This window comes from Silene latifolia, chromosome Y, assembly GCF_048544455.1.
Source record: "Silene latifolia isolate original U9 population chromosome Y, ASM4854445v1, whole genome shotgun sequence".
Classification (NCBI taxonomy): Eukaryota; Viridiplantae; Streptophyta; class Magnoliopsida; order Caryophyllales; family Caryophyllaceae; genus Silene; species Silene latifolia.
In genome coordinates this window covers 168,360,307-168,374,675 of record NC_133538.1, presented here as the reverse complement: position 1 = coordinate 168,374,675, position 14,369 = coordinate 168,360,307, and the positions used below count along the sequence as shown (strand labels likewise).

General features: G+C 34.3%; 1 protein-coding gene and 1 pseudogene across 1 annotated transcript; one reads left to right on the top strand and one right to left on the bottom strand.

Moving 5' to 3' along the window:
- Positions 1-5,404: 5,404 nt before the first annotated feature.
- Positions 5,405-8,879, top strand: LOC141629380 (protein FAR1-RELATED SEQUENCE 5-like; annotated as a pseudogene).
- Positions 8,880-9,318: 439 nt separating this feature from the next.
- On the bottom strand, positions 9,319-14,120 carry LOC141627371 (uncharacterized). The gene is made up of 9 exons (XM_074440677.1): positions 14,009-14,120; positions 12,963-13,143; positions 11,527-12,548; positions 10,853-11,364; positions 10,572-10,749; positions 10,340-10,471; positions 10,097-10,228; positions 9,823-10,005; positions 9,319-9,728 (listed from the first exon to the last, which is right to left on the bottom strand). Exons 3-9 carry the CDS (start codon positions 11,698-11,700, stop codon positions 9,519-9,521), a joined length of 1,521 nt encoding a protein of 506 aa, XP_074296778.1. The 5' UTR covers positions 11,701-12,548; positions 12,963-13,143; positions 14,009-14,120; the 3' UTR covers positions 9,319-9,518.
- Between the last annotated feature and the right edge of the window lie 249 nt (positions 14,121-14,369).

Genomic DNA, 14,369 nt, shown 5'->3' with positions numbered 1-14,369 from the left:
TACAGATTCGCTAATGGGTATACATAATTTAGCACTTGGGGATGATGGTGGAGCTATTGAAGATCTCCGAACTGAAACATTGGAGGATCATATAAAATTGGTGAACAGGTGTGTAATAACTATGTGGTCAGTCGTATTGAGCATGTTTTTTTACAATTAAATTGATTAGTGTTGATATGGTGGAGTCTATCTGTGGTATACTATATTTACTGGATTTGTGATAATTTTTTCAGCTGCGTTATTTATGTATAACTCATAATATAGCATTATGTTTTTGTTTGTTCACATGACCCCCACGATAAATAGGTTAAGATTGAAGGTACTTGAAGAAGGTGGTGCCGAAGCAGTTATTAAGAAATTGACGGACGATGCTGCCACAGATCCAAATTTGGTATTTAGTGTAAGAAGAGATGCGAGTGGTTGCGTGGTTGGTCTTTTTTGGTGCGATTCAAGGATGAGGGACGACTACAAAACCCATGGGGACGTCATTGTATTTGGCACGTCATATAGTAGTAACAGATATAAGTTACTCTGTGCACCTTTTGTTGGGGTGATTAACCCTTGCTACTACGTCATGTTCGGGTGTGCATTCATTGCCGATGAAAAAACAGATACATTTGTGTGGCTGTTGGAGACATTTAAGGAGGCTATGAGTAATAAATCTCCGGGCATTATTGTAATGTAGCGACTTAGCTATTGCCAATGCAATACGACAAGTACGTCTTTTGTGCATAATGTCATTTCAAATAAGTTTGCGTTCAATTACTACGTATTCAATATGACTCGCTACTTATATTGTACGTATTACTTGTTATCGTGTTTACAGGTATTCCCGCAAGCAAAGCATCAATTTTTTCAATTTCTTGAACAACGCACGGAAGAGAACATGGAAAACTGAAGAGGAGCCCGGTTTGGAAGGGGTGTTCGACATAGTGAAGTTGTAGTTGTTTTAAATGTTAGCATAACCGGAGAAAGACCATACGGAAACATCACAACAAGATATCAATGCAATGATAGTTTGTTTTTTTTCAATAGTTTTCAGATTTGTTTTAATTTAGATTGTATACGACAATTGGTTTGCAATAATAGTTTAATTTGTTTTTATATTTTGCTGTCTTGTTTAATTTTTTTTAATTAATAGTGTATATTTGTACGTACAAGAAATTTCTTAGTTGGTGCTCCGCATTTACTAATTAATTTTTAAAGACAATGGATATTTTACGCCGGAACTCGTAAATTTAGTAGCACCAGAAAAATAAAGTTAAAATCAACTAATTTTAGTTTAAAAATCAACTAAACACATTTTACGACACGCAATTTCAAACATCAGAAATTGTCAATGAATACGGACACTATCCATCATAAGTTGAAAACGGATAGTGACTCCGTCACAATATACAAGTGGCGTTATCTATGGGGTGCTCAATTTCCCTTCAACTTGACTTATTGTTGAAACATTGTGTTGATGTTTGTTGAATAAAATTACCAAAAAACCATATGCGAAGTACGTAATAACTACCCCACCTGCAACATATCATTCCACAAAACCCAAATTTCTGGTTTTAAAGGGAAAAACCCCCGAAAAAAATAGCAGTTAACTTCCCCTTGTGTCTAATAGGGAAAAAATTGTAGATGTATGCCAATTGACAATCAAGGAAACCCGTATTCTTCAACATACAAGTTAGGAATCAGATTAGTGAAGAAGCCATTTGCTATTGAGAAGTGTAAACAGGAAAATTTAAAGGTAAGTTATCTAATTTGATTTAAATTATTGTAATGCATCGTCAAATAAAATTAGATATTTGCTTGTGGTCTGTGTTAATATGATGCAGCTAACATAGCTCAAGATTGTCAATTTTATGTACAAAACTGGCCATTTTAATTTTGCTGAAAAAACTTGAAGTTTTAGGTGAGAAACTTAAGTAAAATATTTTACATTGAAATCCTAAACTTGTAGTCTAAAAACTCTATTTTTTTTTAATTTAGTATGATGCAGCTAACATAGCTCAAGATTGTCAATTTTATGTACAAAACTGGCCATTTTAATTTTGCTGAAAAAACTTGTAGTTTTAGGTGAGAAACTTAATGTTATATTATTGGCATCCGATTAAGTACTTGATAGTGTTATGTTTAAAACTGATAATTTTATGGTGAAAACTTAAGTAAAATATTTTACATTGAAATCCTAAACTTGTAGTTTAAAAACTCTATTTTTTTTTTTTTAATATGATGCAGCTAACATAGCTCAAGAGTGTCAATTTTATGTACAAAACTGGCCATTTTAATTTTGCTGAAAAAACTTGAAGTTTTAGTTGAGAAACTTAATGTTATATTATTGGCATCCGATTAAGTACTTGATAGTTTAATGTACTAAACTGATGTTTTTATTGTTATAAACAGAACTATATAATATTTAATTTTGGGGATAATTTTACTTTGAGAACCTATACTTACAAGTTAAAAACATGATGTATTAATCTTTGTAATAATTTTTAGCCTGGGATTAAGGTCTGAGGAGCTAGAAACCTAGGGTTTTATGTGAAAAACATGGTACTGAAACAAATTTAGAGTAGGTGAAACAATTTTATTGTAAAAACTTTTACTTTTACTTTAGAAACTTAATGTTCTTATATTGGTGTCATGACGTTAGTGTTTTGTTCTAAACTGATAAATTTATGGTGAGAACTTAAGTAAAATATTGTACATTGAAATACTATACTTGTACTTTAATTACTTGGTATTGATTTATTTTGTAATGTAATATGATGCAGCTAATATATCTTAAGATTGACTAAGTTTATGTACAAAACTGGCCATTTTAGTTTTGCTTAAAAACTGTCTCATTTACTTTAGAAACTTAATGGGCTAAGCGTCATAGTTGTATGTACAAAACAGATCTGTTAATGTTATAAACTGAACTATATAATATTTAATTTGGGGATAATTTTACTTTGAGAACCAATACTTGCACGTAAAAAACATGACGTATTAGTCTCAGTAACATTGTGATGAAATTTTTTTACAGTTACTGAAACAATTTTATTGTAAAAACTGTTAACTATACTTTACAAACATAATGTTATATTGGTCTCCTAACATGGCAAAGTAACTGATAGTGTTATGTTCAAAACCGACAATTTTATGGTCAAAACTTTAATAACTTAATTTACATTGAAATCCTATGCTTGTAGTTTAAATACTCGATATTCATGTATTTTGTAATTTAAAATGATGCGGCTAACAAAGATTATGATTGACTAATTTTGTGGACAAAACTAGCCGTTTTATGTAGAAAACAGATTGTTTTATGTTATAAACTGAAATATATATTTCTTAATTTGAGGATAATTTTACTTTGAAAACCTATACGTAAACGATAAAAACATGCCGTAGTAGTCTTTGTAATATTTTTTAGCCTAGTATTAAGGTGTAGGAGTTAGAAACCTAGCCTTTTATGTTAAAGGCATGGAGTAAGTACCGACACCAACAAAACTTGTTATTTCCGCTTGTAAGCTTGGCTATTTAATTACATTGCTATTGATAATTACAGATTCGCTAATGGGTATACATAATTTAGCACTTGGGGATGATGGTGGAGCTATTGAAGATCTCCGAACTGAAACATTGGAGGATCATATAAAATTGGTGAACAGGTGTGTAATAACTATGTGGTCAGTCGTATTGAGCATGTTTTTTTACAATTAAATTGATTAGTGTTGATATGGTGGAGTCTATCTGTGGTATACTATATTTACTGGATTTGTGATAATTTTTTCAGCTGCGTTATTTATGTATAACTCATAATATAGCATTATGTTTTTGTTTGTTCACATGACCCCCACGATAAATAGGTTAAGATTGAAGGTACTTGAAGAAGGTGGTGCCGAAGCAGTTATTAAGAAATTGACGGACGATGCTGCCACAGATCCAAATTTGGTATTTAGTGTAAGAAGAGATGCGAGTGGTTGCGTGGTTGGTCTTTTTTGGTGCGATTCAAGGATGAGGGACGACTACAAAACCCATGGGGACGTCATTGTATTTGGCACGTCATAGTAGTAATATGAGATATAAGTTACTCGTGCACCTTTTGTTGGGGTGATTAACCCTTGCTACTACGTCATGTTCGGGTGTGCATTCATTGCCGATGAAAAAACAGATACATTTGTGTGGGTCATTGGAGACATTTAAGGAGGCTATGAGTAATAAATCTCCGGGCATTATTGTAACAGAGCGCGACTTAGCTATTGCCAATGCAATACGACAAGTACGTCTTTTGTGCATAATGTCATTTCAAATAAGTTTGCGTTCAATTACTACGTATTCAATATGACCTGCTACTTATATTGTACGTATTACTTGTTATCGTGTTTACAGGTATTCCCGCAAGCAAAGCATCAATTTTTTCAATTTCTTGAACAACGCACGGAAGAGAACATGGAAAACTGAAGAGGAGCCCGGTTTGGAAGGGGTGTTCGACATAGTGAAGTTGTAGTTGTTTTAAATGTTAGCATAACCGGAGAAAGACCATACGGAAACATCACAACAAGATATCAATGCAATGATAGTTTGTTTTTTTTCAATAGTTTTCAGATTTGTTTTAATTTAGATTGTATACGACAATTGGTTTGCAATAATAGTTTAATTTGTTTTTATATTTTGCTGTCTTGTTTAATTTTTTTTAATTAATAGTGTATATTTGTACGTACAAGAAATTTCTTAGTTGGTGCTCCGCATTTACGAATTAATTTTTAAAGACAACTGGATATTTTACGTCTGGAACTCGTAAATTTAGTAGCACCCAGAAAAATAAAGTTAAAATCAACTAATTTTAGTTTAAAAATCAACTAAACACATTTTACGACACGCAATTTCAAACATCAGAAATTGTCAATGAATACGGACACTATCCATCATAAGTTGAAAACGGATAGTGACTCCGTCACAATATACAAGTGGCGTTATCTATGGGGTGCTCAATTTCCCTTCAACTTGACTTATTGTTGAAACATTGTGTTGATGTTTGTTGAATAAAATTACCAAAAAACCATATGCGAAGTACGTAATAACTACCCCACCTGCAACATATCATTCCACAAAACCCAAATTTCTGGTTTTAAAGGGAAAAACCCCCGAAAAAAATAGCAGTTAACTTCCCCTTGTGTCTAATAGGGAAAAAATTGTAGATGTATGCCAATTGACAATCAAGGAAACCCGTATTCTTCAACATACAAGTTAGGAATCAGATTAGTGAAGAAGCCATTTGCTATTGAGAAGTGTAAACAGGAAAATTTAAAGGTAAGTTATCTAATTTGATTTAAATTATTGTAATGCATCGTCAAATAAAATTAGATATTTGCTTGTGGTCTGTGTTAAAAATTCAATCCTTATATGATTTGGTAGGATAATCATGATTTTCGTCGGCTTGGACGAGATGATGGGTGAATTTGAGAAACAACAACAAATAGTTTCCGATCAATCAAATGGCGTGAATGATGATGAATTAAGTGGAGTGGACGCCTCAGAAAAGACAGGTGTTGTTTACACGTCTCGTGTTTAAATAGTTGTTTAATTGAGTGATTACTCTGAAAATTAGGATGAAAACATGGTTATTTAGTTACCATTATTTACTGTACGGCTAAAGTACTATGAGATGTTGATACACAGCCGTTTTACTATGACACCTAGGTTTTTAAGTTGAAAACATGGTTGTTTATATTTAGAATGTATTGATATATGTTCTAACTTCTATTCTAGCATGTGTGGGATTGGAAGAGATGATGTATGAATTTGAGCAACAACATGGAACACACGTAGTTGATGAGCAATCGATGGATAGCTACGATGGTGTTATAAGACAACAACTCAATGAAGGCAACGACTCAGAAGAAGGTAAATGAACTCCAGAAAATTACAGTTTTAGTTTTGTAAACCAAGTATATGATCTTAAAAGCTAAGAGTTTTACTATTTTTATTTATAAATTGCTTGTGTATAGTGATAACCTGTTTGTGTAAGGTAAGAACTCTTCATTGTAATTTAACAACAACTTGACGTTGTTTTCTCTTGGTATTTCCATTAACTGCAAATTGTAAATAAAAACCATCTATATTAGTTAGTAAACTTGATCTTTTGTAGTTATTAACACATGGAAATATAATATACCATAGTTTGTTATGTTAAACGATTGAGACATTGTTTTTATACACTAACTCAACCTTTAATTAGTTACATCTTTAACTGAAGAACAATAAGTAACTATTAGTAGTTTTAGCGCCTTAACTTGGTTAATGTGTATGATATTGATAATTGCAGATCCTAAAGAAATGTTACCTAATTTGGCATTGGTGGATGCTAGTGGATCTCTTGAAGGTGTGATAGCTGAAAAATTGGAGGAGCTTGAAGAGTTGTATCAAAGACACTCAAGGCATGTGGGCTTTAGCGTAAGAAAAGCAACACAGAGAGGTGGACAAGTGCGTCCAAAAGAAAAGTATTTTGTATGCGCGTGTGAAGGACACTCAACTCCCTCCTTAGTTGATGTAAGTCCGTCTAAGAGAAAACGGAAGAAGAGGGTTTACCCTCACACTAGGGTGGGATGTAAAGCAAACATTCGGTGCAAACTAGATAAGCATGGGCGGTATCGTGTGATGCATCATAATGTATTTCACAACCATGCACTGACAAGGATAGAATGGCAGCATCTTCACAGATCAGAGAGAAAAATTACGAATGAAACGGCCAAAGCAATAACATCGTTTGAGGATGTGGGCATTGGACCCTCGATAGTTACCGATATTGGTCTAATGATGCGGTGGTAATGAACATGTAGGAGTATACACTGGAGGATCATATAAACTTTGTGAACAGGTGATGATTATATTAATCACGTTTTATAAATTATAATTACGGCGCTCAACATATGTCGAGTGCTAAGCCTATGAGTATATAAAAGCTCCTGATTGTGCACTATAACCCAAAGTTATAATAACAGTCATACTTAAACCAATCATGAACAGGTTAAGAATGAAGATAGTTGAAGGAGGGGATGCAGAAACGGTTGTAAATCTGTTGTCTGAAGAAGCTACAAATGATCCAGATTTCTTTTTTAGAGTAAGGACAGATGAGAGTGGTAGATTGGTCAGTCTATTTTGGTGTGATTCAATGATGAGGGAAGACTACAAAATTTACGGTGATGTCCTCATCTTTGACACAACGTATAGAACTAACAGGTACAACTTAATTTGTGCACCTTTTGTGGGGGTGAATAATCATTGGAAAAACGTAATGTTTGGGTGTGCATTTATCGCTGATGAAAAAATAGAATCCTTTGTGTGGCTCTTGGAAACATTCAAGGAGGCTATGAGTAATAAATCCCCAACCACTATTTTCACAGACCAAGATCATGCCATTGCAAATGCAATACAACAAGTACGTCATCAATGCTTTATATCATGACAAATAAGTAAGATTTGTATCACTTATTACATATGTTGTGATGTTTATGTTTTCGTATTTTTTTTGTCTAAATATATGCAGGTATTTCCTGAGTCGAGGCATAGACTATGTCTATGGCATTTGCAAAAGAATGCTGTTAGTCACTTTGGAACACTTAGAACATGTCAAGGATTCAAAGAGGCCTTCAACAAATGTTTGTCCTTTGCTCAAACGAGGAGGAGTTTCAAACTTGTTGGGACAACATGGTTGCAACATATGAACTAGAGAGAAATCCGAACTACCCTTGGTTTACTAGGGTATATGACATCCGAAATAAATGGTGCACTGCCCTTAGTAAAGATTTTTTTTCTGCTGGCATTTTATCGTCTCAAAGGAGTGAAAGTACTAATAATGCACTGGGATTCCAAGCGAATAAGGCAACAAGTCTGACTCAGTTTTACAAATTATTTAAACACACTATCACAAGATGGCGAAAGAACGAGTTGAAATTGGAGTTCTACTGCTCTAAATCACAGCCACATTCTGACTTTGCTTTGTCAGGTTTGTTGAAACATGCGTCACAGTCTACACATCTTCACTTTTCCGTGACTTCGAGGAAGAATTTAAAGTGGCTATTGGGAGTTTTGCTAGAAAAATATGGGAAGATGAACGAGAAATAGCTTACAAAGTTGCCATTGAGGAGAGTTTCGTTTCTAGTGAAGTAGTAACTTATGGCTTCTTAAATGATCCGGTTCTCATATCTTGTTCCTGTAAAAATTTTGAGGAGTGTGGTTGGTTGTGTTGTCATTGCATAAGAATTTTGCATATGCACTCGGTTACACGTATACCTCCCAAGTATATATTGCAGAGGTGGACGAAAATGGCAAAGAAAGAGGTGTGGGACAGATTGTATGGAGGAGAACCTGGTGAAACCAGTAATCCAAAACTTCTTACTATCCCTTGGAGGCATGAGATGGCTAGGAAATTCTACAATTTAATCCTAAAATCACAGGAAAGTGTTGGGACTCGATTAGTGATTGAAGAAGTGTATAAGAAAGCTCTGGAGGCAGTTGAACAACAGATAGGTTCCACACTCGATACCACTGAAGCAGACACATCTGAAGCTAATGAAACACGTAAGCCGGCAACTGCTGAAGAAAGGGTGTCAACGGTGTTAGATCCTACACGATCGACCACAAAGGGAAGAAGCAAGAGGATAAAAGGTCACTTTAATCGGAGAAAACGAAGTTCTAGTTCAACATCGTCACAGCTGGAGTTCAGCAATTTTACTCCAAATCGACATCTCATTTGAATAATTTAAAATTTATTTTCAAAATTGGACTTCATTTAGGATGTAGTACGATTTCGTATGATGTGTATTTGTTTACAATTGACAGTTTTTTTTTTTTTTTTTTTTTAATTTGAGCAGTGGGCATTTACACATGTAAAGTAGTATGCAATGTTACTTCTTCTTAGTTTATGGTAAAGACCATACATTTTAAGTTGAAAACTGATTCTTTTAGTTTACACGTTAATTGCTTAAACTCCTAGTGTCAGCCAATTACGATTACAGAATTTTGTTTAGTTTAGCATTTGTACAGATTAATATTGACGTTTTTTTTTTAAAAAAAAAAACAAAAAATTGAACAGTGGGCATTTACACGTAAAGTAGTTTGCTGTGTGACTTCATCTTATTAGTTTATGCAAAAGACCATACATTTTAAGTTGAAAACTGATTCTTTTAGTTTACAAGTTTATTGCTAAAGTGATTCTCTATCTTAATTGCCTTATTTTGCACGAGCATTTAAGCCTTAAAACTCGTACATTTAATATTTTGCTCTAGCAGTTAGACATTGTTTTCACTTTAAAAACACAAGTTTCAAAATGTGATGGCAACCGTGGACAATGCGATATTATTCTCCGTAAAAACACAACTTTTAACTTAAAAAGAGCTATAAATTGAAGAAACAAATACAATAGTGTTCAAATGAAAACTTAGTGTTCTTGAAAACAACAACATTAATAACATAAAACCTACTAAACGACTTAGACATGTGCAAAATTAATTAGCAGACACAATTGATCCATATCACATCCTTGCAACCCTTCGTGACTTTTTTGGTGCAGCTACCAAATCCTGTCGCTTACTTTTCTTCTGTTTTTCAACGTCGGTCCTCATATCCTGCTTCCCCTGAGTCAATTGAGCGACTTTCTGTAGGACTTGTCCTCTAACGTTGTTCATGTCACATGTAGCAAGTCGTGCACACACCGACACCCGAAATAGACGTCTTTTAAGGGACTACAAAAACCCAAAAATTTATACAGGTATTAGAAAAAGTGTAACAAATGTCATTAATGTCTTGCGTTATAGGAAAAGAAAATATAATAGATACCTCTTTGAGCGGAGTAAGGGTTCGGCTTCCATCAAAGCGCTCCATAAAATACATAAGGTAAACTCCACAGTCATTGTTCTCATTAACTGTCCACTCAAAATCAACTATCTCGAAAGCATATTCAACAACTTCACCTGCTTTCGGATGGTTGATTGCCTCGAGAAAAGTGCTAAATTCACCACGCTTTAAAATATACAGTAAGTCAACACTTCATATTTATAAAAAAACTCAAAGGCTAAAGATGTATAATAGTTAATCAAATAGTAAAGCATACCACTATTTCGGTAATATCGTAGCAGCTATCGGGGTCTGTGTAATGAATATTGTCCAAGCACTGAACAGTCCTAGCAATTATATTTATCACAACAAGGCTGAAATGCTCGTCATGGTAGTATGGCACAAAGAACTGTGATAAACGGAAACAAATTATGTAGTTACAAAATTAAGTATACTATATTAAACATCCGTCACATCATAAAACATAACATAATCTCAGTAATTACAATATGCAACATACCATTTCAACTTTCGAATAATCCCACAAGATGTTGTTGTAATCAAGCCAATCTTGCCATGCCGTATGTAAGCAGTGAACAATCTGTGTACCTTCTTGTGATTGATGCAGTTCAAGTAGTTCTTTCAAGCGCAACTGTTTTGATGTAAAAGTAATCAGTGCGCTAGTGTGTTGTCGACTGTCAATAGAAAGTTTCATTTGCGAGATAACAAAAGAACACCACGAAAGTGCTTACCGAATGCGACAACCCAAAACAAAATGCAATAGGTTGTTGGTTGGACTTCCTTACGAACTCATTCACATACAACGCCCAACACTCAACTACTTTGATGTCAATCATTTGGAACGACTCCAACGTTACAATATCCTTTCTTAGAAGCGAATGTTTCTCGGAAAATGAAACCAAAACCTCACTGAAATAACAGTTATTACGTCAAATAAGTACAACGATGACATACTGTACCTTAAGTACAAAGTTAACACAAAGAAATATTTAAAGGAAGTAAGATAACTTACTCATTAGTTGCGGTTGGTTCATGCAAAAAACAGTAATCATTCACTTCCTTCTCCAACTGTTTCAACCCCATAAATGCCAATCTATTTCCCTTCATAAATCTTGAAACGAGAATGACATCTACGTTTGGGTGCCCGAGAACTATGGAGCATAAACATTCTGCAACATCATCTCCTAGTTCTTGATCATTTGAGACTAGTACATTCGGTTGCGGTTCTGTTGTACCCATTTCTTGAACCTCGTTGTTCAAAGCATTGTCCTCATTTTCAAACAAGGATGACCAAGTATTGGATTTGTTCAACATTTGATTTATGACATCATCCATCAAGGCTTGCCAATCAGGATTTTCCATTATACGCTGGGTTTGTGATATGATATCCTCTGGGGAAAGACACAGAGGCTTCACAACGGAATCTTCGCTTTTTACCGACTCTTTCGTGGCCAACCTCTTGACATGCTCTGTGAACACCACCTCCATGTCCCTCTTAAGAATCTGGCATGACTCATCTGAATGCTGCATTTCCATCAAAAAATTTCAGGAGACTAATAATAGAAAAAAATTATTGTCGGATTAATAACTTATAATCATCAGTTATCATCTAAAAAATTCAATATCCAAACTAAACAAAATCTTAAACGTTATCTGAACTAATGACATGGAACATGATGTACTCACATGTTTAGATTGCGCCTTGATTTCAAGATTAGATGGCAGATTGTCAGGTATACTATAGTAGATAAACCTTGTTGACGTATCGCCAACTTCAATACATGGCTTGTTGACATTCTCTTGTAGAGATGCATTTTGTGGTAGACCTTCCATTTCCGGACCAACAATTGTCGACAACATCCAAAGTTTGAGGCGTACTTGCCCACGCTTATACACTTTACAAATGGGAAATGTTGTTGTGTCTATGATGCCCTTACCATACCCCACTTGGAACTCGGTTTTAATTCTTTTCTTGACTTGTCATCAACCCAATTCTGAACAAGTGGAGTGTTCATCGGTGCTAGTATGCCCTGGTAGGGCATTCGGTGAAGATAAGCTAGTAACAATACCAACACACAACCATTGATGCAGTTTGAGAAGGATTCTCAAAATACCTCCATCTTGATGTACATAGTCTATCCAAAACAAAGGAGCACCAATCCAATCGAGGCAACTGAGACACATCTTCTAAGACTTTAAAAAGTGACTTGTCAACTTTTCGTTCAGAATTCGGCGATAAGAAGCTAGAAACCGAAAATAAAATAAACAAACACTTAAAGACATCACCACCATTCTCGTGCTCAGTAAAGGCGTTAACAACCTTATCCAAAGTAAGGTCTTCTTCCTTTGACGCCTTAAGTACATCCATCCATTTTTTAACTAAAGAAGGATCTTTAGTTTTCCCTTTTCCATGATGTGTAACCGCTTCTATTTTTTGGTCAGGATATATTGGAATTCCAAAAATATCATGAACATCATCAGGCGTAATATAGTACATGTTACCATTTCCCAAGCTTTGCAGTCTGTTATGTGGGTTAAAGTTCTGGACTAACCAAGGAACGATGCCTAAAGGAAGGGTCTTCATTTTTATCATCAACAACCCACCGAAACCCAAATCTTTGACATCCTCAATTTGACGACTAGTAAGATCCTTCACTCCCATTTGGAAATAATTTGGATTACACTTGGTAGCATAGTTTTTCCGTACACTGAAAAAAACAAAAAACAAATGATCTTATAATAAGTCAATATATTGAATATAGAAACTATTGGTAGACTACCTACACATTTAATAAAAATACCAATGGGTTAACTGTATAAACCTAACTTTGCAAGTCTGAAACGTTTCCTTAAATCTTTACCTAATTAATCTTTGCTACTAAGTCAAAATACCAAATAATAAAATATAGTAAAGACCGACTTTGCTCGGAAACTAGATGTGCTATTGAATAATAAGAAATACGCAAACAACTACTAGTTTTAAGCTTTAATGTATACCTTCTTAATCACTCGACAAACTACACTTTTAGTAATTCAAAACACACAGCCACACTTACGTAAATGGTCATACACAGGGAAAAAAAACACCTAAATAAGCGGGTATAGTGAATGAATGAACTTACCATATATCAGCTGATGTTGTTGATGATGACGGTATAAGACAATATTGTTGCTTTATCCTATTCCGAACAACACGGGGAGAACCTTTACAGCTAATCATTTCATTGTTATCTTTGTCGGCACATTCTTCAGGTTCTTCGTCAGTGTGGGTGTTATTAACCGAACTTGACATTGCAATAATGTCTACGCATAAGAAATCAGAACATTTACTTTACAAATAGAACTTATTGATGAATCAAAACACAACAATAATGAAACGATATTTCTTATAGATATTCAGACGTAATCCCTTTTCTTGAAATCAGAAAACTACCCATCCCTACAAATTCTGAGAATAACCAAGCTAAAAAAAATTGAATAGGTACAAACATAATTTAGGAACAAAAAACAGGAAACCTATAGACATATTAGTATTAGTGACAGTAATATTAGCACTAGTAATAGCCGTTTTTGTTCAGCTAGGGTCGTTTTTGTACCATACATGTTTAAGACATTCCTATATAGTAGTAGATTAGTCGAAAAGCTGAACTATTAAGGACCGAATCTCAAATCTTACAGATAATAATAACAAAGCGTCTTGCTTGACGACGCTAAGCTAAGTCAAAGTCACGAGCATGACCTTTCACAAAAAGGGAGACGGGACAAGGTGGGGCACCCCCCATGTGCTTCCCCCACTCACCTCTCATAGGTATTTTGTGAGAGGAAATGGTATCCGTCACAAGCTTGTGACGGATATCGCCGTCTTCAATGAGACTTTGTGTAATAATTACTCACATTCAATCATGAAATTGTACTCAACATTGATCAAATATTTGACGACTAGTAGCAAACATTGACAAAAATCACAAATTCAGTAATCAAATATTTGTACTAATGGTATGCTCAATTTTGGAGTTATTCGAAACACGGGAATCAATCAACTGAAAAAATTGATTGATATCAAAAACTGAAGTTTACATAGGATTAAACTTCAAGCATAATAATCAAATTGAACTATATGAACCTCATAAAAGTTGAAAATAGAAGAAAGGATGTATATAAAACAAACCTTGATTGATTATTTTCTCCTTTGTCGACATTGTTGTAATAGTTAAAGTGACAATGAAGTTGCAGACATGAACCCACCAAAAATCTCTATAAAAGCTGTGTTTTGTTTTACTGGAAGTGAAGAGGACGAATTACTCTTTTGGGGATGAGCAGTTATTGAATTATTGAATTAGTGGGGTTAGTGGAGGTTTAATTTTTGGGGAAGACGTCATTATTTTTTTTTTTTTTTTTTTGAAGGGAGAATACATCGTATATCGTATATCGTATATATCAGTTTATATGGCTTGTATTTAAAGATTTTATTTTTTTATTGAAAATATGATCTGGTTGGGCTTTTTGTTGTTGGGCTCGTCTTATGCTAT